Consider the following 27,908-nt stretch of genomic DNA (forward strand, 5'->3'; position numbering starts at 1 on the left):
ATACCTAATTTTATGGCTTTTTCAGTTCCCTTGTGAAACCAATGTGAAAAGTTATTAAAGCTGTTTGTGGGGATTGTGCCCCACCATTTCTTAAAAATTTCTTTATCTGCTACAGTCATCGGCCTAGTCTGATTTGAAAAACCTGTAGGAACTTTCAGGTTGTTAAAATTCTCAGATATTATGACAGGGGCAATTGGAACAGAACTTAGTTTTTTAGTGGGGCCCATATCTCGTTTTATTACTTGTTTTGGCTCTTTCCTTTGTGGCAGTAAGTGATCACTATCTGCATTGTTCCCAGAAATATCACTAATTTATTTTTTCTTTTTGTTCAATTTTGATCTGTAACTCAGTAATTTTATTTGAGTATTCGTTTCTGCTGTGTTCGGTTAATTTTAATTGACGTTGTAATTTACTGATCTGTATGGTGTTAGTTAAAGCAGAAAGCTTAATACACTCTCTGTCAGTCTGTGTGTTATCTAATTTTAATTTAAGGGGGCATATGTATCAAGCTCCGTATGGAGCTTGATACCCTGTGTTTCTGGCGAGTCATCAGACTCGCCAGAAACAGCAGTTATGAAGCAGCGGTCACAAAGACCGCTGCTCCATAACCTGTCCGCCTGCTCTGAGCAGGCGGACACACATCGCCATAAATCAACCCGATCGGGTTGATTGACACCCCCCTGCTGGCGGCCCATTGGCCGCAGGTCTGCAGGGGGCGGCGTTGCACCAGCAGCTCCTGTGAGCTGCTGGTGCAATGCTGAATACGGCGAGCGTATTGCTCGCCGTATTCAGCAAGGTCTGGCGGACCTGATCCGACACTGCGGATCAGGTCCGCCAGACCTTGATAACTATAGGCCATTGTCTTTATTTTGCTCTGTCAGGTCACCAATAATGTTTGTTAGTCCCCTTATTGTTGAAATTACTGCCTGCGCTATCATACATTTTCTTTTATTATTATTAAAAAATAAAAAAATAAATATATATAGTTCTCTTTTAAAAGGTGTTTAATAAATGAAAGAGATAAAAGGGAGAAACAATACATAAATAAGTGAACAAAGTAAAGCAAAGAAGCCTTTTACTGATATTTCCCCAAAACAATTAGCTAAAGCAATGGAATATACAGTTTTAAAATGAGGAAAAATTATAAAAATATTTTAAAATTTGATTGTTTAGAAGAAGAGGGAATCAGATTAATCTTAATGTACATTTTCTTTTATCATCAAATTTGCATTTTTTTTTCTCTTGGTATTCTTAGTTTAAACTAAACATAGGTAGGCTCATATACTAATTTCTAAGCCTTTGAGGACTGCCTCTTATCACAGGCTTTTTAACAACACAAAGAGACTAAAAGTACACGTGGGCCATATAGATAACACTGTGTACAGGCACAGGGAGTTATTTAAGATTTAGTCCAAAACAATGCTAACTGCAAGACAATAGATAATAAACAGTCACAGTCATGTGATCAGGGGCTGGAAGAATTTTCTTAGATACAAGGTACATTTTTCAGTGATAAAAAAAGTATAATAATATAACGGTGTTGGTTGTGCAAAACTGGGGAATGGGTAATAAAGGGATTATCTATCTTTTAAAACAATAACAATTCTATGGTAGACTGTCCCTTTAAGGCAAATAAATGTATTAAGGCGTACAACCTCATAAACCAGTTTGTAAGCAAATTGCACTTTTATTTAGTTTCAGGTAAGTACAGGAAGTTTCTATAGAACTTTTTGAAATGCTAATTTCAACTGTAGTTTTGGTTCCAGGATCTGCTCCAAACACAGGAAAATGCAAATTTTTAACTTTGTTACCCAAACAAAGGTTACACCTTTTTGTATTCCATACAAACTTAATTAAAAATCTGAACTATCTACTTACAAACAAAGAAATGGAAGAAGAGGGAGGGAAAAACAAAATATGCTTTAAACTGCTTATGGCTTAGCATATTCCCAAAGTTAAACTGTAATTTCTTAACTTTAAATTCTACACAATTTCCCATACAATCTGAAACATTTGCTCACAAAAGTGAACATTCAAAAAAACAAAACAAATTTGAATTTTACTAGACTATAAATTTAAAGTTCAAATCCCATGCAAATAAATGCAAACACAAATTCCAGAACAATTCAGAATAAAATTCACGTATAGGGCAAGCTACAGCTCTGGGTGTAACACATTCTCAGAAATGAATCCTTTGAAAAAAAGAAAATTACTATCTTTATAAAATGTACATTATATTCCATTTATAAAGGAGCAGAAGTCATTCACTTTAACCTTACTATGGCAGCTATTAAATAGTACTGTAAAGCTTTTGTTTGTAAAAAAATATTTAGATGGGACCAACACAACACATGTCTCTAAAATTCATTAGATTTTTACAGAAAACAAGAATACTAAACTATTTTACTCTCAAATAAAATGCAGGTCAAATGTAAAGATACAGACAATCTATAAATCCCAGCAGTGAAAATAAACAAAGTTTACCAAAAAAAAACTAATATCTTATACAACAGGCCTGCTGAAACCAACCATTATTTGCTCTATTTAAATACAGTACTGCATACAAAAATTATTTGCTCTAAAATGATACATTTTCTTTGACTGAGGTACTAATTTACCATCACCCACGAAACTCTATAGAAATGCAAATTTATACAGACAATTCCACCTGAAATAGAGGTTTTCCAAACCATGCATTTTCTTCAGAAAACTTTTTTTTTTGTTTTGTTTTTTTAAATATATATATATATATATATATATATATATATATATATATATATATATATATATATATATATATATATATATATATATATATATATATATATATATAGCCTGCAATATTCTGAAATAAATCAACATTCATTTGATTCCTGCATATTGATTTGTCTACAACTTCATGGCCGCCAAAATGTGGTTATTTATTAATTTAAAATATCTTTACTTTATACTAAATATAATTCTAATTTAGTCATCTCTATGGTAATACCACTAAACCAATACAAATAAGTTGTGAAATAAACTCCATGAGAGGGTCTCCATTTTTTCCCAAACAGTTTATTTGGAATCAATATATGTTAATAATAAGATAAATATTTACAGTTATATATATACCTTTAAGACAGGGCAACTTTACTACAATAACCCCAATTTGTCCAATAATGCTAAAATAATCATAGGAATATACTTAGCCACATTTTCCAAGGTGTCCACCATCAGCCATCTTTCCAGGATAAGTAAGATAAGAAAAAGAGGGGCAGAGGTTCTGGTGTTACAGTATTTTATACCCCAATTCAAAAGGGAGAGGCCTATCAAATGCCACTCAAAGGCCATTGGGAGTGTCCCACCAAGACAGACTAGACAAAAGAACTACTTGAATATTCAACTTTAAAACCAGCTATGTGAATTGCCAGGTATAAAATCTGTGAGCTATATTCCAATATTCCTGTGATAAAATGTCACCACAGTTACTCTGTTCTTTCTTTTTGCTACTGGTCTCTGTAAGGAGTATGTGTCCTTTCACAACTTGTGAGCGGTCTCCCTGCCGAGCAGCTAGATTGCTGGTAAGTGCTTTTGTCTTCTAGGTATTGGGGACTTGCACTTAGAATTTTTCGCTCTGCATTATTATCTAGGACTTTAAATCCTTAATGTAGGATTTTATTATGGCAGTGGGCAGGCACTAATTTATGTAATTTGGAGACTTGAGGATTAATTTATTTTATTGTATGGATGAAGTTAACCTATTTTTCTTTTATGGCTCTTGTTTTATTTTCAAAAACTGCAGTTATTGAGGGGTTTATAAACAATGTGGCTGTTTGTTTTTAAACATTTAGACAGGCTTTTCTTTCATGTAATTGGCAAGAGTCCATGAGCTAGTGACATATGGGATATAAAATCCTACCAGGAGGGGCAAAGTTTCCTAAACCTCAAAATGCCTATAAATACACCCCTCACCACACCCACAATTCAGTTTTACAAACTTTGCCTCCTATGGAGGTGGTGAAGTAAGTTTGTGCTAAGATTTCTACGTTGATATGCGCTTCTCAGCATTTTGAAGCCCGTTTCCTCTCAGAGTACAGTGAATGTCAGAGGGATGTGAAGGGAGTATCACCTATTGAATGCAATGGTTTTCCTTGCGGGAGATCTATTTCATAGGTTCTCTGTTATCGGTCGTAGAGATTCATCTCCTATCTCCCTTATTCAGATCGACAATATACTCTCATATTCCATTACCTCTACTGATAACTGTTTCAATACTGGTTTGGCTATCTGCTGTATGTGGATGGGTGTCTTTCAGTAAGTATGTTTTCATTACTTAAGACACTCTCAGCTATGGTTTGGCACTTTATGCATTAATATAAAGTTCTAAATATATGTATTGCACTTATATGCCATGAGTCAGGTTTATGTATATTTCCTTTCTCCTGTTAAGTGTGGTCAGTCCACGGGTCATCATTACTTCTGGGATATTAACTCCTCCCCAACAGGAAGTGCAAGAGGATCACCCAGCAGAGCTGCCACATAGCTCCTCCCCTCTACGTCACACCCAGTCATTCTCTTGCACCCAACTAATAGATAGGATGTGTGAGAGGACTGTGGTGATTATACTTAGTTTTTATATCTTCAATCAAAAGTTTGTTATTTTAAAACAGCACCGGAGTATGTTGTTCCCTCTCAGGTAGAATTTGAAGAAGAATCTACTTGAGTTTTTTTGTATGATTTTAGCCGGCGTAGTTAAGATCATCTTGCTGTTCTCTGCCATCTGAGGAGTGAGGTAAACTTCAGATCAGGGGACAGCGGGCAGGTTCACCTGCAAAGAGGTATGTAGCAGCATATTATTTTCTGAGGAGTGGAATTGACTGAGAAAATACTGCCAATACCGATATAATGTAAGTTCAGCCTTAAATGCAGTAGTAGCAACTGGTATCAGGCTGTCATGTATGTATATTTACACTTCAGTATTCTGGGGAATGGCACTTCACTGGGATAATACTGTATGCATAAGACTCTAAGCCTAACTTGCAGTGGGAACGACTAGCAACAGGCTTTCTAATGACATTTCATTTATTTGATGTTAAACGTTTTGCTGGCATGTTAAATCGTTTAATTATCTGAGGTACTGGGTGAAAAATTGTTTTGGGCACTGTTTTTTTCCACTTGGCGGTCGTTTTATTTAATTTAAGACAGTTTACTGATCTTCCTCACTGTTGTGTGTGAGGGGGAGGGGCCTATTTTGGCGCTTTTGCTACGCATCAGAAAATTCAGTCACAAGTCTGTTTTCTTCCCTGCATGATCCGGTTCGTCTCTACAGAGCTCAGGGGTCTTCAAAAGTTATTTTGAGGGAGGTAATCACTCACAGTAGACCTGTGAGATTGTGCTTGACTGTGATAAAAAACGTTATATTCTGTACATTTTTTCTGCTATTTAAGGGTTAGTTATCCATTACTAATGGGGGCAATCCTTTGCTAAATTGTGTTTTTACCGGAAAGAATTTGATGTTATAGTTTCTCCGGTTCATTGTTTTCTCAACTGTCATAACTTTTTTTCTGTGCTTCTTAAAGGCACAGTACGTTTTTCATATTATTTGTAAATTGCTTTGAAAAGTATTTCCAAGTTGCTAGTTTAATTGCTAGTGTGTTAAACATGTCTGACTCAGAGGAATATCTCTGTGCTATATATGCTAAAGCCAAAGTGGAGCCCAATAGAAATTTATGTACTAATTGCATTGATGCTACTTTAAATAAAAGTCAATCTGTACAAATTGAACATCATTCACCAAACAACGAGGGGAGAGTTATGCCGACTAACTCGCCTCACGTGTCAGTACCTGCATCTCCCGCTCAGGAGGTGCGTGATATTGTAGCGCCGAGTACTTCAGGGCGGCCATTACAAATCACATTACAGGACATGGCTAATGTTATGACTGAAGTTTTGTCTAAATTACCAGAACTTAGAGGTAAGCGTGATCACTCTGGGGTGAGAACAGAGTGCGCTGATAATATTAGGGCCATGTCAGATACTGCGTCACAGTATGCAGAACATGAGGACGGAGAGCTTCATTCTGCAGGTGACGGTTCTGATCCCAATAGAGTGGATTCAGACATTTCTAATTTTAAGTTTAAGCTCGAAAACCTCCGTGTACTGTTAGGGGAGGTATTAGCAGCTCTGAATGATTGTAACACCGTTGCAATTCCAGAGAAATTATGTAGGCTGGATAGATACTATGCGGTACCGGCGAGTACTGACGTATTTCCTATACCTAAGAGGCTTACAGAGATAATTACTAAGGAGTGGGATAGGCCCGGTGTACCCTTTTCCCCCCCCTCCTGTATTTAGAAAAATGTTTCCAATAGACGCCACCACACGGGACTTATGGCAGACGGTCCCTAAGGTGGAGGGAGCGGTTTCTACTCTGGCTAAGCGTACCACTATCCCGGTGGAGGATAGCTGTGCCTTTTCAGATCCAATGGATAAAAAATTAGAGGGTTACCTTAAGAAAATGTTTGTTCAACAAGGTTTTATATTGCAACCCCTTGCATGTATTGCGTCTGTCACGGCCGCGGCCGCTTTTTGGTCCGAGTCCCTGGAAGAGACTCTTGACTCAATAACTATAGATGAGATTTCAAACAAGCTTAAGACACTTAAGCTAGCTAATTCATTTATTTCGGATGCCGTAGTACATTTAACTAAACTTACGGCTAAGAATTCCGGATTCGCCATTCAGGCACGCAGAGCACTGTGGCTAAAATCCTGGTCAGCTGACGTTACTTCTAAATCTAAATTACTTAACATACCTTTCAAAGGGCAGACCTTATTCGGGCCCGGGTTGAAAGAAATTATCGCTGACATTACAGGAGGTAAAGGCCATGCCCTGCCTCAAGACAGAGCCAAACCTAAGGCTAGACAGTCTAATTTTCGTTCCTTTCGTAATTTCAAGGCAGGAGCAGCATCAACTTCCTCTGCACCAAAACAGGAAGGAGCTGTTGCTCGCTACAGACAAGGCTGGAGACCTAACCAGTCCTGGAACAAGGGCAAGCAGGCCAGGAAACCTGCTGCTGCCCCTAAGACAGCATGAATTGAGGGCCCCCGATCCGGGAACGGATCTAGTGGGGGGCAGACTTTCCCTCTTCGCCCAGGCTTGGGCAAGAGATGTCCAGGATCCCTGGGCGTTAGAGATCATATCTCAGGGATATCTTCTGGACTTCAAATCCTTCCCCCAAAAGGGAGATTTCATCTGTCAAGGTTGTCAACAAACCAAATAAAGAAAGAGGCGTTTCTACGCTGTGTACAAGATCTTTTACTAATGGGAGTGATCCATCCGGTTCCGCGGTCGGAACACGGATAGGGGTTTTACTCAAATCTGTTTGTGGTTCCCAAAAAAGAGGGAACCTTCAGGCCAATCTTGGATTTAAAGATCCTAAACAAATTCCTAAGAGTTCCATCGTTCAAAATGGAAACTATTCGGACAATCCTACCCATGATCCAAAAGGGTCAGTACATGACCACAGTGGATTTAAAGGATGCTTACCTTCACATACCGATTCACAAGGATCATTACCGGTATCTAAGGTTTGCTTTCCTAGACAGGCATTACCAGTTTGTAGCTCTTCCATTCGGATTGGCTACGGCTCCAAGAATCTTCACAAAGGTTCTGGGTGCTCTTCTGGCGGTACTAAGACCGCGAGGAATTTCAGTAGCTCCGTACCTAGACGACATTCTGATACAAGCTTCAAGCTTTCAAACTGCCAAGTCTCATACAGAGTTAGTACTGGCATTTCTAAGGTCGCATGGATGGAAGGTGAACGAAAAGAAGAGTTCTCTCTTTCCACTCACAAGAGTTCCCTTCTTGGGGACTCTTATAGATTCTGTAGAAATGAAGATCTACCTGACAGAAGACAGGTTAACAAAGCTTCAAAATGCATGCCGTGTCCTTCATTCCATTCAACACCCGTCAGTGGCTCAATGCATGGAGGTGATCGGCTTAATGGTAGCGGCAATGGACATAGTACCCTTTGCACGCCTACATCTCAGACCGCTGCAATTGTGCATGCTAAGTCAGTGGAATGGGGATTACTCAGATTTGTCCCCTACTCTGAATCTGGATCAAGAGACCAGAAATTCTCTTCTATGGTGGCTTTCTTGGCCACATCTGTCCAGGGGGATGCCATTCAGCAGGCCAGATTGGACAATTGTAACAACAGACGCCAGCCTACTAGGTTGGGGCGCTGTCTGGAATTCTCTGAAGGCTCAGGGACCATGGACTCAGGAGGAGAGTCTCCTGCCAATAAACATTCTGGAATTGAGAGCAGTTTTCAATGCCCTTCTGGCTTGGCCCCAGTTAACAACTCGGGGGTTCATCAGGTTTCAGTCGGACAACATCACGACTGTAGCTTACATCAACCATCAAGGAGGGACAAGAAGCTCCCTAGCAATGATGGAAGTATCAAAGATAATTCGCTGGGCAGAGTCTCACTCTTGCCACCTGTCAGCAATCCACATCCCGGGAGTGGAGAACTGGGAGGCGGATTTCCTAAGTCGTCAGACTTTTCATCCGGGGGAGTGGGAACTTCATCCGGAGGTCTTTGCCCAAATACTTCGACGTTGGGGCAAACCAGAGATAGATCTCATGGCGTCTCGACAGAACGCCAAGCTTCCTTGTTACGGGTCCAGATCCAGGGATCCGGGAGCGGTTCTGATAGATGCTTTGACAGCACCTTGGACCTTCGGGATGGCTTATGTGTTTCCACCCTTCCCGATGCTTCCTCGATTGATTTGCCAATCAAACAAGAGAGAGCATCGGTGATTCTAATAGCGCCTGCGTGGCCACGCAGGACTTGGTATGCAGATCTAGTGGACATGTCATCCTGTCCACCTTGGTCTCTGCCTCTGAGACAGGACCTTCTGATCCAGGGTCCCTTCAAACATCAAAATCTAATTTCTCTGAAGCTGACTGCTTGGAAATTGAACGCTTGATTTTATCAAAACGTGGTTTTTCTGAGTCAGTAATTGATACCTTAATACAGGCTAGGAAGCCTGTTACCAGAAAGATTTACCATAAAATATGGCGTAAATACTTATATTGGTGCGAATCCAAAAGTTACTCATGGAGTAAGGTTAGGATTCCTAGGATATTGTCCTTTCTACAAGAAGGTTTAGAAAAGGGTTTATCCGCTAGTTCCTTAAAGGGACAGATTTCAGCTCTGTCCATTCTTTTACACAAACGTCTGTCAGAGGTTCCAGACGTTCAGGCTTTTTGTCAGGCTTTGGCCAGGATTAAGCCTGTGTTTAAAACTGTTGCTCCACCATGGAGTTTGAACTTAGTTCTTAATGTTTTACAGGGTGTTCCGTTTGAACCCCTTCATTCCATTGATATCAAATTGTTATCTTGGAAAGTTCTGTTTTTAATGGCTATTTCCTCGACTCGAAGAGTCTCTGAGTTATCTGCCTTACATTGTGATTCTCCTTATCTGATTTTTCATTCAGACAAGGTAGTTCTGCGTACTAAACCTGGGTTCTTACCTAAGGTGGTCACTAACAGGAATATCAATCAAGAGATTGTTGTTCCATCCTTGTGTCCTAATCCTTCTTCGAAGAAGGAACGTCTTCTACACAATCTGGATGTAGTCCGTGCCCTGAAATTTTATTTACAGGCAACTAAAGATTTTCGACAAACGTCTTCCCTGTTTGTCGTTTATTCTGGTCAGAGGAGAGGTCAAAAAGCTTCTGCTACCTCTCTCTCTTTTTGGCTTCGTAGCATAATACGTTTAGCTTATGAGACTGCTGGGCAGCAGCCTCCTGAAAGAATTACAGCTCATTCTACTAGAGCTGTGGCTTCCACTTGGGCCTTTAAGAATGAGGCCTCTGTTGAACAGATTTGCAAGGCTGCAACTTGGTCTTCTTTTCATACTTTTTCCAAATTTTACAAATTTGACACTTTTGCTTCTTCGGAGGCTGTTTTTGGGAGAAAGGTTCTTCAGGCAGTGGTTCCTTCCGTATAAAGAGCCTGCCTGTCCCTCCCGTCATCCGTGTACTTTAGCTTTGGTATTGGTATCCCAGAAGTAATGATGACCCGTGGACTGACCACACTTAACAGGAGAAAACATAATTTGTGCTTAACTGATAAATTCCTTTCTCCTGTAGTGTGGTCAGTCCACGGCCCGCCCTGTTTTTTATGGCAGGTCTAAATTTTTAAATTATACTCCAGTCACCACTGCACCCTTTGGCTTCTCCTTTCTCGTTGGTTCTCGGTCGAATGACTGGGTGTGACGTAGAGGGGAGGAGCTATGTGGCAGCTCTGCTGGGTGATCCTCTTGCACTTCCTGTTGGGGAGGAGTTAATATCCCAGAAGTAATGATGACCCGTGGACTGACCACACTACAGGAGAAAGGAATTTATCAGGTAAGCATAAATTATGTTTTTGCAGACTATCGGTTTCATATTTTTGGTAAAAACATATTTTGGAAAATATTTTTCTTACCTGGGGTATAGTCTTTTTTTTCAATTGACTGCTTTTTCCATAACATTTCGCGGGCAAAATTAGGTTCGCGAGGGTGCAAAATGCTAAAGTATATTGCATCATTTTTGGCGCAAGAATTTTTTTGGTGCGAAGGTACGGCCGATGGCGCAAATTCGTAATTTCCGGCGTCTTAGTTGACGCAGAGTTCCTTGCTCAAGGATGCGTCTACAATGACGCGAGTGTGTCATTTCCGGATGTTGTTAGCGCCAACAATTTTTAGTTTGCGTTGTGCGTCATACTTGGCGCCAAATAATTTCATAATTTAAAGCCCCATTCCTATATGCCTCTTGAATTTTTCAATATCAGAGGGCTATGCTGTTTGCATTTTTTTCCCATTCCTGAAACTGCCATATAAGGATATTGATAATTTTGCTTTATATATTGTTTTTTCTCTTACATTTGCAAGATGTCTCAATCTGATCCTGTCTCAAAAACCACTGTTGGAATCCTGCTACCTGATAACAGTTCTACCAAAGCTAAGTGCATTTGTTGTACATTGGTGGAGATTATATCTCCAGCTGTGGTATGTAATAGTTGTCATGATAAGTTTTACATGCAGAGAATGTGCCCATCAGTAATAGTACAATGCCTTTTGTTCCTTCAACATCTAATGTACATGATATACCTGTGAATATAAAAGATTTTATTGCTGATGCGATTCAGAAGGCTTTTTCTGCCATCCCGCCTTCTAATAAACGTAAAAGGTCTTTTAAAACTTCTCATAAAGTTCCTGATGCTATTTCTGATATGGTTTCTAAGGAATGGAATAGGCCTGGTACTTCTTTTATTCCTTCTTCAAGGTTTAAATAATCGTATCCTTTGCCAGCAGTTAGATTGGAGTTTTGGGAAAAGATCCCCAAAGTTGACGGGGCTATTTCTACTCTTGCTAAACGTACTACTATTCCTTTGGAAGATAGTACTTCTTTTAAAGTCCCTTTAGATTGGAAACTTGAATCTTATCTAAGTAAAGCTTATTTATATTTTGGCTATCTTCTCAGGCCTGCCATTTCTATGGCTGATGTTGCAGCTGCATCAACTTTTTGTTTGGAAAGTTTAGCGCAACAGTAAATGGATCCTGATTTGTCTAGCATTGTTCGCTTGCTTCAACATGCTAATCATTTTATCTGTTATGCCATTTTTGATATAATCAAAATTGATGTTAAATCTATGTCTTTGGCTATTTTAGCTAGAAGAGCTTTGTGGCTCAAATTTTGGAATACTGACATGGTATCTAAGTCTAGATTACTATCACTTTCTTTTCAAGGTAATAAGTTATTTGGTTCTCAGTTGGATTGGATTATTTCAACTGTCACTGGGGGGAAGGGAGTTTTTTTGCATCGGGATAAAAGACCTACGGGTATATCCAAAGCTTCTAACGGTTTTCGTTCCTTTCGACAAAATAAGGAACAGAAACCTAATCCTTCCCCCAAAGAATCTGGTTCCAATTGCAAACCTTCTTCAAGTTGGAGTAAATCCAAACGTTTAAGAAACCAAAGCCAGCTCTCAAGTCTGCATGAAGGTGCTGCCCTCATTCCAGCTCAGCTGGTAGGGGGCAGATTAAGATTCTTCCAAAACATTTGGGCAGATTCTGTCGAAAATGAATGGATTCAGAGTATTGTCTCTCAAGGGTACCGAATAGGATTCAGAGTAAGACCTCCTGTGAGAAGATGTTTTACTCTCACGCATCCCAGCAAATCCAGTAAAGGCTCAGGCTTTTCTGAAGTGTGTTTCAGACCTGGAGCTTTCAGGGGTAATCATACCAGTTCCGTTTCAGGAACAGGGTCTGTGGTTTTATTCAAATCTATTCATTGTCCCAAAGAAATTCATGCCAGTTCTGGATCTGAAAATTTTGAATCATTATGTAAGAGTGTCAACTTTTAAAATGGTGAATATAAAGACTATTCTGCCTTTTGTTCAGCAAGGGCATTATATGTCCACAATAGACTTACAGGATGCATATCTTCATATTCTGATTCATCCAGACCACTATCAGTTTCTGAGATTCTCTTTTCTAGACAAGCATTACCAATTTGTCGCTTTTCCATTTGGCCTAACGACAGCTCCAATAATCTTTTCAAAGGTTCTCAGTGCCCTACTCTCTGTAATCAGAGAACGGGGTATTGCGATGTTTCCTTATTTGAACAATATCTTGGTACTAGCTCAGTCTTTACATTCTGCAGAATCTCACACAAATCAACTAGTGTTGTTTATTCAACGACATGGTTGGAGGATCAATTTACCAAAAAGTTATTTGATTCCTCAGACAAGGGTCACCTTTTTAGGTTTCCAGATAGATTCAGTGTCCATGACTCTGTCTCTAACAGACAAGAGACGAAAATTGGTTTCAGCTTGTCGGAACCTTCAGTCTCAATAATTCCCTTCAGTAGCTATGGGCATGGAAGTTTTAAGTCTCATGACCGCAGCATCGGACGTGATCCCCTTTGCTCGTTTTCATATGAGACCTCTCCAGCTTTGTATGCTGAACCAATGGTGCAGGAATTATACAAAGATATCCCAATTAATATCCTGAAATCCCAATGTTCGACTCTCTCTGACTTAGTGGTTAGATTACCATCGTATAGTTCAATGGGCCTCTTTTGTTCGTCCAAAGTCTTTCAGGTTGGGGAGCTGTCTGGGGATCTCTGACAGCACAAGGGGTTTGGAAATCTCAAGAGGCGAGGTTACCAATCAATATTTTAGAACTCCGTGCTATTTTCAGGGCTCTTCAGGTTTGGCCTCTGTTGAAGAGAGAACCGTTCATTTGTTTTCAGATAGAAAATATCACAACTGTGTCATATGTCAATCATCAGGGTGGGACTCACAGTCCCCAAGCTATGAAAGAAGTATCTCTGATACTTGCTGGGGCGGAATCCAGCTCCTGTCTAATTTCTGCGGTGCATATCCCATAGACAATTGGGAAGGGGATTATCTCAGCCGTCAGACTTAACATTACAGGGAGTGGTTGCTCCAACAAGATGTATTTTCTCAGATTGTCCAGATGTGGGGTCTTCCAGAAATAGATCTGATGGTACCGGTCCAGGGATCCTCAGGCGGAAGCGGTGGATGCGTTAACAGTTCCTTGGTGTTTCCAACCTGCTTATATTTTCCCGCTTCTAGTTCTTCTTCCAAGAGTGATCTCCAAAATCATCATGGAACAATCGTTTGTGTTGCTGGTAGCTCCAGCATGGCCTCACGGGTTTTGGTATGCGGATCTTGTTCGGATGTCCAGTTGCCAGCCTTAGCCACTTCCGTTAAGGCCAGACCTTCTGTCTCGAGGTCCGTTTTTCCATCAGGATCTCAAATCATTATATTTGAAGGTATGGAAATTGAACGCCTAGTGCTTAGTCATAGAGGTTTCTCTGACTCAGTGATTAATACTATGATTCAGGCTCGTAAATCTGTTTCTAGGAAGATTAATTATCGAGTTTGGAAGACATATTTCATGGTGTTCTTCTCATAAATTCTCCTGGCATTCTTTTAGAATTCCTAGAATTTTACAGTTTCTTCAGGATGGTTTAGATAAGGGTTTGTCTGAAAGTTCCTTGAAGGGACAAATCTCTGCTCTTTCTGTTTTATTTCACAGAAAGATTGCTAAGCTTCCTAATATTCACTGTTTTGTACAGGCTTTGGTCTGTATCAAGCCTGTCATTAGATCAATCTCTCCTCCTTGGAGTCTTAATTTGATTTTGAATGCTTTACAGGCTCCTCCAGTTTGAGCCTATGCATTCTTTGGACATTAAATTACTTTCTTGCAAAGTGTTGTTCCTTTTGGCCATCTCTTCTGTTAAAAGAGTTTCTGAATTATCTGCTCTTTCGTGTGAATCTCCTTTTCTGATTTTCCATCAGGATAAGGCAGTTTTGCGGACTTCATTTAAATTTCTACCTAAGGTTGTGAATTCTAACAGCATTAATAGAGAAATTGTTGTCCCTTCTTTGTGTCCTAATCCTAAGAATTCTTTGGAGAGATCCTTACATTCTTTGGATGTGGTAAGAGCTTTGAAATATGTTGAAACTACTAAATATTTCAGGAAGACTTCTAGTCTATTTGTTATCTTTTCTCATTCTAGGAAAGGTCAGAAGGCTTCTGCCATTTCCTTGACATCTTGGTTAACGCTTTTGATTCATCAGGCTTATTTGGAGTTGGGTCAGGCCCCGCCTCAGAGAATTACAGCTCATTCTACTAGATCAGTCTCCACTTTGTGGGCTTTTAAGAATGAAGCTTAAATTGATCAGATTTGCAAAGCAGCAACTTGGTCTTCTTTGCATACATTTACTAAATTCTACCGTTTTTATGTATTTGCTTCTTCGGAAGCAGTTTTTGGTAGAAAAGTTTTTCAGGCAGCTGTTTCAGTTTGATTCCTCTGCTTATGTTTGAGTTTTTTTTTTTCATTATGAGAATAAACTTATATTTTGGGTTGTGGATTTCTTTTTTTCAGCGGGAAATGGCTGTTATTATTTTATCCCTCCCTCTCTAGTGACTCTTCTGTGGATTTCCACATCTTGGGTATTGCTATTTCATATGTCACTAGCTCATGGACTCTTGCCAATTACATGAAAAAACCCCATAATTTATGTAAGAACTTACCTTAAAAATTAATTTCTTTAATATTGGCAAGAGTCCATGAGACCCACACTTTTTATGTGGTTATGATTTTTTGTATAAACACAATTATTCCAAATTTCTTTGTTGATGCTTTTTACTCCTTTCTTTATCACCCCACTACTTGGCTATTCGTTAAACTGAATTGTGGGTGTGGTGAGGGGTGTATTTATAGTCATTTTGAGGTTTGGGAAACTTTGCCCCTCCTGGTAGGATTGTATATCCCATACGTCACTAGCTCATGGACTCTTGCCAATATGAAAGAAATTAATTTATCAGGTAAGTTCTTACATAAATTATGTTTTTTTTTTTTTCAAAAACTGCAGTTATTGAGCAGTTTGCTTTTGCGCGATTTTCATTCTCTGTGCAGTTTCTGTTTGCTCCAGTCACATGACCAGCCTCCTTTCCGCTCTGTGACTGTATCGGAACAGTGCTGGCTGTAGGACATCTTTTTCTGTGAGAAGACAAAGACTTGTAAACGGCTGTCAATTTTTCCTCAGTAGGGCACCTCAGTCTGCTGAGGTGCAGAGGTGCTAATTGAGGATTATTTGTTTGAACGCTAATATGCTCTGTATAAATTTAAAGCGATAGTGTTTAAAGTGTATCATTAAAAAGTGACAGTGCAAAATTTTAAATTTAAGGTGACAGTGTTAAATTTAAATTTTTTATTATCTTGTCATTCCTTTATTATTGGGAATTCCTCAGGTTTAGTCATGGATAGGTGTTTATTGTGTCTTGAGGCCCAAATTGTGTTTCCTATGCAATTTTGTTCCTCATGTTTAAAAAGGACTTTGAAATGTCTCTCAGGAAGATGCTGTTTAGGCTGTGCCATAGCTTTCTCCTCAAATGTCCCAAGCCTCTATGGTGTCACATATAGTGCCCTGCAGTTCCTCTTAGCCTCCTGGAGGAGTTTATTTGCCTGCAGAAATTGCTGCACAGGTATCTTCTGTGGTATCTGCGGCATTATCTGCTATTTCTTTGCTAGGGAAACGCAAGAGGAAAATTAGACATTCAGATAGTAAGGTTTCTGTTCCTCCTACTGCTACGAAGGTTGTTCTCCCTCATAAGTCTGATGAGGAGGATATGTCAGTAGCTTTTGTGGGTGAAATTTCAGATTCGGATAGTATAATTCCTTCATCTGATACTGAAGAAGTAAACTTCAGATTTAAGCTTGAACACCTTTGTGTACTGTTAAAGGAGGTATTGTCTACTTTGGACGACTCCGATACTTCTGTTGCTGTCAACCCTAAGAAATCTAGTAAACTTAACAAATAATATGATGTTCCTTCCTCTGTGGAAGTGTTTCCTTTTCTAGACCGTGTGATGGAGATTATTATACAGGAATGGGAGAAGCCAAGGATACCTTTCTCCCCATCTCCTGTCTTTAAAAATATGTTTCCTGTTGCTGACTCCATTAAAGATTCATGGTGCATGGTGCCTAAAGTAGAAGGGGCTATTTCTACTCTGGCTAACTAGAACTATGATCCCTATAGAGGATAGTTGCTCCTTTAAGGATCCCATGGACAAAAAGCTGGAGGCTTATTTGAAGAAGATGTATGTTCATCGGGGTCTTCAATGTCAAATTGCAGTTTGTATTGCCACAGTGACAAGTGCCGCATCTTATTGGTGTAATACCTTGTCTAAATCAATTTCAGTTGAGACTCCTTTGGAGGTGATCCAAGATAGGATTAAAGCTATCAAACTAGCCAACTACTTAATTTCTGATGCTAACATACAAGTTATTAGATTGGGAGCCAAGATTTCTGGCTTCACTGTCCTAGCCCGCAGGGCTTTGTGGCTAAAATCTTGGTCAGCGGATGTTACCTCTAAGTCCAAGCTTTTTGCGCTTCCTTACAAGTCTGGCAGAAATAATTTCTGATATTACGGGTGGAAAAGGGTATTTTCTACCACAAGACGAGAAGAACAGACCTAATGGACGTCAAAGTAATTTTCGTTCCTTTTGTAACTTCAAAGGAAAGTCTTCAATCCCTCTTCCAAGCAGGAACAGTCCAAGTCTTCTTGGAAACCTAGTCAGTCTTGGAATAAGGGGAAGCAATCAAAGAAACCCGCAGCTGAGTCTAAGTCAGCATGAAGGGTTTGCCCCCGGTCCGGGATCGGATCAAGTGGGGGCAGACTTTCCCTGTTTTATCAAGCTTGGATACAAGATGTCCCAGATCCTTGGGCTGTGGACATAGTATATCAGGGTTACAAAATAGAATTTAAAACTTTTCCTCCCAGGGGGAGATTCCACCTCTCAAGATTATCTGTAAACCAGATAAAAAGAGAGGCATTCTTAAACTGTCTAAGGGAACAGGGCCTAGGATTCTATTCAAATCTGTTTGTGGTTCCCAAAAAAGTGGGCACTTTTCGACCCATTCTAGACCTGTATTGTCTCAAAAAGTTTCTCAGAGTATCGTCCTTCAAAATGGAAACCATTCGTTCCATTCTTCCTTTGGTCCAGTTCATGACGACCATAGACCTGAGGGATGCATATCTTCATGTTTCCATCCAGAGGGATCATCACAAATTCCTGAGATTCGCTTTTCTAGACAAACGCTTTCAGTTTGTGGTGCTTCCGTTTGGCCTTGCCACAGCCCCCAGAATTTTCTTAAAGGTTCTGAGGGCTCTCTTGGCAGTGATCAGGTCTCGGGGAATTGTAGTAGCGCCATACCTGGACGACATATTGGTCCATCTTTTCAACAAGCTCTTATACAGAGATCTTGTCTTTTCTACGTTCCCACGGATGGAAAGTGAAACTGGAATAGAGTTCCCTTGTTCCAGCTACAAGGGCTGTTTTCTTAGGAACCATAATAGATTCCCTATCTATGCAAATGTTTCTGATAGAGGTCAGAAAATCCCAAATTCTCTCTTCTTGCCTCTCTTTACAGTCTATTGTTCGGCCATCAGTAGCTCAATGTATGGAGGTAATTGGTCTGATGGTCGCTTCCATGGACAACATTCATATTAGTCAGTAATCCTTTGATGTACATATCCAATGTTATTTTACTTCAGTTAAATATCCAAGTATGCTAATAGGTATATAGTAGCTTGGAGTGCCTGCCCTCCTGGGTCATAGTTCTCAGTACTGAATTGTCCAGTCACCAAATAATCTCTAGCCGGATTCTCTGCCGTAACAATTCCCTACCGTTATGTACTAGTTTTTAAGGTGCACATAGTTTACTGTGTGTTTTATACCTGATTGCTCTTTATTATTCAATACAAACCAGGCTAAGGCACAGGACCACATTGACACTTTTATATTAAGGGGGAACAATAAAATGATTGTCATTAGATTCATACGATTACATCGTGTCCCCTGTTGATGACAGTCGTCACTGTTTAGGCTCAGTAATCAGTTTTAGGTGCCATACCTAATTGATCCTAGTATTTTAGCCTGCCACCATATTTGCAACTCTTTGGAGTTAATTATGGTACTATAATTTGTACTGCAGTAGTTTTATTTCACTACGCTAACATAATATCTCAAAGCCGGCGGCTATACTCTGTCCTCCGTGCCTGTATTGTTGAGCGTTTTCACTGCAGTATTATACCCGTGGGTGACTACAATTATTACACCTTGGGGTAATTTATTACTCTGTGTACCCCGATATAGCTAGGCAATTCTAAAACGGAAAAACTACTTTTGAACTAAACTAAATTGGGCACATTTACTATACCATAAGGAAGTTCCTCCACACATATATACCCATTATAATAATAATACAGCCTATCCAGACTAATATTACACTTTATAATCCTTGGTATTCACGTCTTCCAATGGAACAGGAGTAGATAGTATAATACCCATTAGTAGGTGTGGTTTCCTTGTCCCAGTTACCCTGTGATTTGGTACTCGCAGACAGTCCATTTATTTCAGTAGTGAATGTGTCAGTGCTATCTTTTATGCACATGTATCACCAGGGACCTTTATTTACACCACACCTGGTTACAGTAACATTTGATTCAGAAGTATAGGAGTCCATGCCCTTGTGTTTGTATATTATTCTTCTCTTTTTTTATTATGTACAATTAATAAAAGTTAAGTTTTACCCTCCTCACTCCGGATGTTTTCAATATTGTATTTCTCCATTGATGATATTATATCCATTTTTTGTCGAATGTTGTTGAGTGCTATATATGTACACACTTCCCAGTAGCCCACTAGTTTCCTTGTGTAAACAGTTTCCCCTTGTGTACAGCACCCGCCTCACATATTACCTTGATATAGTCCTACCAATAGTAATATTGGACTTATATGTATACTAATTTAGGCAACAACATATGTAGTGCCATCGTTGTTTCTCCTTTTCTTGGTTCTTTGTTATCTTTTGTTGAAAAGCAGGGACGTAAGCTCAGATGTGTGAACATATGTGTTGAGCACTATATAGTCGCATATTTCCTGCCATGTAGTGTTCCAGACACCTTCCTAGGTATCTCTTCAGGATACCATGGGAGCAAATCAAATTTGATAATATAAGCAAATATGAAACTTTTAAAAATTGTATGCTCTGTTTGAATTGCAAAATATTTTTGGGGGGGTTTCATATGCCTTTAGTGCTGGCTATAGAAAAACTATGTAAACAAGATGCAACAGCAGACATCAACCTCCCACTGGTGGTGAAAGCCCGGCACATTTGAAAGAGTGTTCCTGCAGCTTCTTTGTATAATATGCAATTTTCACAACTGCTTCCCAAAGTACATTGCCCTTTTAATTAGGGATGCACCGAAATTTCGGCCGCAGAAAGTTTCGGCCGAAAATTGCATTTTTGGCTATTTCGGTTTTTGGTTTTCTTGCCTGTTAGTTTCGGTAAAATTATTGTGTAGCATATTTCAAATTTGATGCTAGCCTAGAGCTGCTGTTTATTACTTCACTTACTGTTCTGCATATAATGAGTTTTCTAGGATTATACTTTATTTGGATAATTGGTAAAAAAAAAACCTGTTAAATATGATTGTTACATAGAACTAAATGAAGAATAATACAGTATATTGATATTTATAATTGTTTTAAGTAGGGATGCACCAAAATTTTGGTCGCAGAAACATTTTGGTCAAAAATGGCATTATTTTTTGCCTGTTTTTTTTTTTTTTCTTGGTAAAATTGTGTAGCATATTATTGTTTTAAGATATTTTTGTCCAATTTTAGTGTGTTACTTTCAATAAAAGTGTGTTTTTTTTTTTTATTGGCTCTAATTATGCAAAAAAAAAAAAATTGAAAATAATTTGAAAAAATACATTTTCGGTATCAGTTTCGGTTTTCGGCCAAGTGCATCCCGGATTTTCGGATTCGGTTTCGGTCCAGAATTTCCATTTCGGTGCATCACTACTTTTAATAACTCACTAACTGAAACAGGAGAAATACTACACACTATTGTATCTAAGATGTATCCTTTTGCAGTCACATATTTGTATTTGGATAGTTTCATGGTTCGACTGATATTCACACATTTGTTTACCTAAATAGTAATCGAGAGCCATCTGTTAGTGTGCATTTAAAGGACTACTAAACACAGTCAAATAACATAATCAATAAATGCATAATCATAACACAATGCAAAAGCACTTAGTTTGAATTTCAAAACAGTAGTAGATTTCTTTCTTACAAATGTGAAAGTTAGTTCAGTTTTCCTTCCCACTGCATCATGTGACAGCCATCAGCCAATCACCATATGCATATACGTATATTTTGTGAATTCTTCACATGCTCTGTAGGAGCTGGTGCCTCAGAAAGTGTGTAAATTAAAAAGATTGTACGGATTTAGTTAAAGGGACACTGAACCTAAATTTTGTTCTTTCGTGATTCAGATTGAGCATACCATTTTAAGCAACTTTCTAATTTACTCCTATTATCAATTTTTCTTCGTTCTCTTACTATCTTTATTTGAAAAAGAATGCTTCTAAGCTTTTTTTGGTTCAGACTTTAGACAGCACTTTTTTTATTGGTCGATGAATTTATCCACCAATCAGCAAGAACAAACCAGGTTGTTCACCAAAAATGGACCGACATCTAAACTTACATTCTTGCATTTCAAATAAAGATAACATGAGAATAAAGAAAATTTGATAATAGGAGTAAATTAGAAAGTTGCTTAAAATGTCATACTCTATCTGAATCGCGAAATAAAAAAAATCAGGTTCAGTGTCCCTTTAATGGAAGTGAATTGGATTTTTTTTTTTTTTAAGGGACATGAAACTTAAAATTAATCTTTCATGATTCAGATAGAGCATGCAATTGAATACACTTTTCCAAATTACTTCTATTATCAAATTTGCTTCATTCGTTTTGGTATCTTTTGTTGAAGAAGAATCAATGCACTACTGGGAGCTATCTGAATATATCTAGTGAACCAATAACAAGTGGGGAATGTGTGTAGCCACCAATCAGCCGCAGCTTTTGTTCTGCCGAGCATATGTACATATGCCTCTCAAAGACAATTTGATAATACAGTATACTGGAAAGTGGTTTAAAATTGCACTTTCTATCTGAATCATTAAAGTTTAATTTTGGCTTTATTGTTCTTTTTTCCCTTATTTCATTATTAAAGCATGATTAAGGGAATGATTCCCGAAACGTTGCTTTTCACTTGTACCTGTTTTTAAATGTGTGAATAAACATCTTAAAATATATGTTGCTGTGGATCTGCATATTTTGGAAGTTTGAGAGGCGTGCAGTCACCTCTGTTTCATTATTGGTAGTGAAGTATAATAATTTGTTCAGTAGGTTTATGACCAAAAAAAAAAAAAAAAAAAGTATCAAAGACGTTTGTAGCTATAAATAGTGCAAAAAAATAATTTAGGTAATTAAAAATATGTATCAGTTTTTAGATATACTGTATTTCTTTGAAACAAAATGGTGAAATTTTAGCGCTTTACTATCTTTTTTTACGCTTAGGAATGATGGACAACACCCGGCTAAGGAATGACAACTATATTGACTACAGCTCCACTGATGTCAGCCCCAGTGAAGAGAGCTCTCCTGGATCAATAAACCGCACTCTTCCAAGGCACAGACAGTATGAGAGACTGGGAGAGGAGAACAGCAGCAGTACCACGTGAGTGTGATTACTAAGAACCACAATATTAAAACATAACATTAAACATAAATACAAATTCTTACTAAAATAAAAAGTACAATGATACCTGATGTTAAAAATTCTGGTCCTTATTTTGCAGCTTTCCTTCCAGACATTCCTGTACAGAAGGCACAAACTACTGAAAAAGAAAAAGTATAGTGTTGTATGTCTTACCCCCTTCAGTGCAAGGAGGTTGAGATTTTTTTCTTTAGCCTAGACATATTTTCAGAATTTTGCTATATAATTATTTAGATGTCATTCCTTTATATGTACAAAGGGAAACTATATACAGGTACAAAATCCTTTATACAAGCTGTTTGGGACTGGAAAAGGTTTGGATTTTGGGATATTTGTATATTTGCATTTATAAAATGTGACAGCTTAGAGAGGGGATGTGGGACCAAGTTTAAAAAACATATTATGTAATTTCGGCAAAATTTGTGTGTCATAATACAGCCTATATATGCAACTTAAGGTAGTTTTATATAATTTTTAATTCTTTTGTATACATAGTACCATCCAGAAGACAGTACAGTATTGCACTGTATGGTAATATGTTATTTATAACTTGCATTTTAGAGCACAAAAAACAAACCCGAGGCAGATTTGATTGTGACTTACTGATGGGGAATATGTTAATTTTTAACCCAGTCAAGCCTGGGTGCAAAGCCCATAGGGAAAATTACAAATCAAAAATATTAACACAACACATTGAAAGTCTGGCACGCTCTTGCAAGCACACAGCTAGATTAAAATCTTATTGGAAGAGTTGGTTACAGCATTTAGCCAAATGGTGGTGGGCTCACGTTAAGGTTTCTTCCTTCCTGGTTCCTAACCTACAGCCACACAATACATGCCTTCAACCAAACAAACTGATATACAAACAAGGGGCATGTCTGGGGTTAACTGCCTGCATTGCTGAAAACTGTGCAGCTTTCTGTGAAAGGCTGGTGAGTAACTAGAAGTCTGAGTTTCTTTCATGTGATTGGCAAGAGTCCATGAGCTAGTGACGCATGGGATATACAATCCTACCAGGAGGGGCAAAGTTTCCCAAACCTCAAATGCCTATAAATACACCCCTCACCACACTCACAAATCAGTTTTTACAAACTTTGCCTCCTATGGAGGTGGTGAAGTAAGTATGTGCTTGATTTTTCTTCTATGATTAGCGCTTCTCAGCATATTGAAGCCCAATTCCTCTCAGAGTACAGTGTTTGTCAGAGGGATGTGAAGGGAGTATCGCCTATTGATTTTATGGCTTTCCTCGCGGGAAATCTTTTCAAGGGTTCTCTGTTATTGGTCGTAGAGATTCATCTCCTACCTCCCTTTTCAGATCGACGATATACTCCTATATACCATTACTGATACTTTTCAGTACTGGTTTGGCTATCTGCTATATTTGGATGGGTGTCTTTCGGTAAGTACGTATTATTATTTAAGACACTCTCAGCTATGGTTTGGCACTTTATGTATTAATATAAAGTTTTAAATATATGTATTTACTTATATTTGCCATGAGTCAGGTCTTTGTATATTTCCCGTTTGCAGTCTAAACAGTTTCAGTATAGGAATCATGTTTGGGAAGTTTATTTAAACTTTTTTCTTACCTGGGGTTCAGTCCTTTTCAATTTGACTCTCATTTTTTAGCGGGCAAATCTATGCTCGCAAGGGTGCAAAATGCTGTTTTTCATTGCTTCATTCTTGGCGCAAAAAAATTTGGGCACGAAGTTGTGCCATTGATGGTGCAAGTTTCCTAATTTCCGGCGTCATTGTTGACGCTAGTTGTTTTGGCGCAAGATTGCGTTTATTATGACGCAAATTGTGTCATTTCCTGGCGATAGTTTTGCACCAAAAAGTTTTAATTCCTTTTTTGAGTTATGTGTTATACTTGGCGCAAAAATGTAGTCATTTCTCCAACATAGGTGTGTCCGGTCCACGGCGTCATCCTTACTTGTGGGATATTCTCTTCCCCAACAGGAAATGGCAAAGAGCCCAGCAAAGCTGGTCATATGATCCCTCCTAGGCTCCGCCTACCCCAGTCATTCTCTTTGCCGTTGCACAGGCAACATCTCCACGGAGATGGCTAAGAGTTTTTTGGTGTTTAAATGTAGTTTTTATTCTTCAATCAAGTGTTTGTTATTTTAAAATAGTGCTGGTATGTACTATTTACTCTGAAACAGAAAAGAGAAGAAGATTTCTGTTTGTGAGAGGAAGATGATTTTAGCAAATGTTACTAAAATCGATTGCTGTTTCCACACAGGACTGTTGAGATGAAGTAACTTCAGTTGGGGGAAGCAGTTGGCAGACTTTTTCTGCTTGAGGTATGATGGCCACATTTCTAACACGACTTGGTAATGCTGGAAGGCTGTCATTTTCCCTATGGGGACCGGTAAGCCATTTTCTTAGTTTAAGTATGAGAATAAAGGCTTTATAAGGGCTTAAAAAACTGGTAGACATTTTTCTGGGCTGAAACGATTACTTGCTAAGCATATTTGACAGATTATAGTGCTTTATAATTATTATAATCTTGGGGATTGTTGTTAAAAAACGGCAGGCACTGTATGGACACCTTTTTCAGATGGGGGCCTTTCTCTAGTCATAGGCAGAGCCTCATTTTCGCGCCACTAATGCGCAGTTGTTTTTGGAAGGCAAGGCATGCAGATGCATGTGTGAGGTGCTAAGATACTCTGAAAAAGCTTACAGAAGGCATCATTTGGTATCGTATTCCCCTCTGGGCTTGGTTGGGTCTCAGCAAAGCAGATTCCTGGGACTGTATAGGGGTTAAATGTAAAAACGGCTCCGGTTCCGTTATTTTAAGGGTTAAAGCTTTCAAATTAATTTGGTGTGCAATACTTTTAAGGCTTTAAGACACTGTGGTGAAATTTTGGTGAATTTTGAACAATTGCTTCATATTTTTTCGCATATTCAGTAATAAAGTGTGTTCTGTTTAAAATTTAAAGTGACAGTAACGGTTTTATTTTAAAACGTTTTTTGTGCTTTGTTGACAAGTTTAAGCCTGTTTAACATGTCTGAACCATCAGATAAACGATGTTCTATGTGTATGGAAGCCAATGTGTCTCCCCATTTAAATATATGTGATAATTGTGACATGGTGTCCAAACAAAGTAGGGACAATGATGCCACAGATAATAATAGTGCCCAAGATGATTCTTCAGATGAGGGGAGTAAGCATGGTACTGCATCACCCCCTTCTGTGTCTACACCAGTTTTGCCCACACAAGAGGCCCCTAGTACATCTAGTGCGCCAATACTTATTACTATGCAACAATTAACGGCTGTTATGGATAATTCTATTGCAAATATTTTATCTAAAATGCCTACTTATCAAAGAAAGCGCGATTGCTCTGTTTTAAACACTGTAGAGCAAGAGGACGCTGATGATAACGCTTCTGACATACCCTCACACCAATCTGAAGGGGCCAGGAGGGAGGTTTTGTCTGAGGGAGAAATTTCAGATTCAGGGAGAATTTCTCCACAAGCTGAACCTGATGTTGTAACATTTAAATTTAAATTAGAACATCTCCGCGCACTGCTTAAGGAGGTATTATCTACTCTGGATGATTGTGACAATTTGGTCATTCCAGAGAAATTATGTAAGATGGATAAGTTCCTAGAGGTTCCGGTGCCCCCTGATGTTTTTCCTATACCCAAGCGGGTGGCGGATATAGTAAACAAGGAATGGGAAAGGCCCGGCATACCTTTTGTGCCTCCCCCTATATTTAAGAAATTATTTCCTATAGTCGACCCCAGAAAGGACTTATGGCAGACAGTCCCTAAGGTCGAGGGGGCGGTCTCTACTCTAAACAAACGCACTACTATTCCCATAGAAGATAGTTGTGCTTTTAAAGATCCTATGGATAAAAAATTAGAGGGTTTGCTTAAAAAAATGTTTGTTCAGCAAGGTTACCTTCTTCAACCAATTTCATGCATTGTTCCTGTCACTACGGCGGCGTGTTTCTGGTTCGAAGAACTAGAAAAGTCGCTCGATAAAGAATCTTCGTATGAGGAGGTTATGGGCAGAGTTCATGCACTTAAATTGGCTAACTCTTTTATTCTAGATGCCGCTTTGCAATTAGCGAGATTAGCGGCGAAAAATTCGGGGTTTGCTATCGTGGCGCGCAGAGCGCTCTGGCTGAAGTCTTGGTCAGCGGATGTGTCTTCCAAGACAAAATTACTTAACATCCCTTTCAAGGGCAAAACACTGTTTGGGCCTGATTTGAAAGAGATTATTTCAGACATCACAGGAGGAAAGGGCCACGCCCTTCCTCAGGATAGGTCTTTTAAGGCTAGAAATAAGCCTAATTTTCGTCCCTTTCGCAGAAACGGACCAGCCTCTACTTCTACATCCTCTAAACAAGAGGGTAATACTTCTCAACCCAAACCAGCCTGGAGACCGATGCAAGGCTGGAACAAGGGTAAGCAGGCCAAGAAGCCTGCCACTGCTACCAAAACAGCATGAAGGGATGGCCCCCGATCCGGGACCGGATCTGGTGGGGGGGCAGACTTTCTCTCTTTGCTCAGGCCTGGGCAAGAGATGTTCAGGATCCTTGGGCACTAGAAATAGTTTCTCAAGGTTATCTCCTAGAATTCAAGGAACTACCCCCAAGGGGAGGGTTCCACAGGTCTCAATTATCTTCAAACCAAATAAAAAGACAGGCATTCTTACATTGTGTAGAAGACCTGTTAAGGATGGGAGTAATTCATCCAGTTCCAATAAGAGAACAAGGGATGGGGTTTTACTCCAACCTGTTCATAGTTCCCAAAAAAGAGGGAACGTTCAGACCAATTCTAGATCTCAAGATCCTAAACAAATTTCTCAGGGTTCCATCGTTCAAAATGGAAACCATTCGAACGATCCTTCCTACCATCCAGAAAGGTCAATTCATGACCACGGTGGATTTAAAGGATGCGTACCTCCATATTCCTATCCACAAGGAACATCATCAGTTCCTAAGGTTCGCTTTTCTGGACAAGCATTACCAGTTTGTGGCACTTCCATTCGGGTTAGCCACTGCTCCGAGAATTTTCACAAAGGTACTAGGGTCCCTTCTAGCGGTTCTAAGACCAAGGGGCATTGCAGTAGTACCGTACTTGGACGACATCCTGATTCAAGCGTCGTCTCTGTCAAAAGCAAAGGCTCATACGGACATCGTCCTAGCCTTTCTCAGATCTCACGGATGGAAAGTAAACATAGAAAAAAGTTCTCTTTCCCCGTCAACAAGAGTTCCATTCTTGGGAACAATAATAGACTCCTTAGAAATGAGAATTTTTCTGACAGAGGTCAGAAAATCAAAACTTCTAAGCTCTTGTCAAATTCTTCATTCTGTTCTTCATCCTTCCATAGCACAGTGCATGGAAGTAATAGGATTGATGGTTGCGGCAATGGACATAGTTCCTTTTGCACGAATTCATCTAAGACCATTACAACTGTGCATGCTCAGACAGTGGAATGGGGATTATACAGACTTGTCTCCGACGATTCAAGTAGATCAAAGGACCAGAGATTCACTCCGTTGGTGGCTAATCCTGGACAATCTGTCACAGGGAATGAGCTTCCGCAGACCAGAGTGGGTCATTGTCACGACCGACGCCAGTCTGGTGGGCTGGGGCGCGGTCTGGGAACCCCTGAAAGCTCAGGGTCTATGGTCTCGGGAAGAATCTCTTCTCCCGATAAACATTCTGGAACTGAGAGCGATAT

At 39.2% G+C, this 27,908-nt stretch overlaps 1 protein-coding gene across 1 annotated transcript in view; it reads left to right on the top strand.

Annotated features, from left to right (window-relative positions):
• Positions 1-27,908, top strand: part of LOC128664034 (proton-coupled amino acid transporter 1) — a 495,713-nt gene that overhangs the window by 62,603 nt on the left and 405,202 nt on the right. Inside the window, exon 2 of the mRNA XM_053718686.1 lies at positions 22,009-22,168. Coding sequence (XP_053574661.1) covers positions 22,011-22,168 — 158 coding nt within the window. The 5' untranslated portion in view covers positions 22,009-22,010. The remainder of the gene's footprint in view (positions 1-22,008; positions 22,169-27,908) is intronic.

Source organism: Bombina bombina, chromosome 6, assembly GCF_027579735.1.
Source record: "Bombina bombina isolate aBomBom1 chromosome 6, aBomBom1.pri, whole genome shotgun sequence".
In the NCBI taxonomy this organism is placed as follows: Eukaryota; Metazoa; Chordata; class Amphibia; order Anura; family Bombinatoridae; genus Bombina; species Bombina bombina.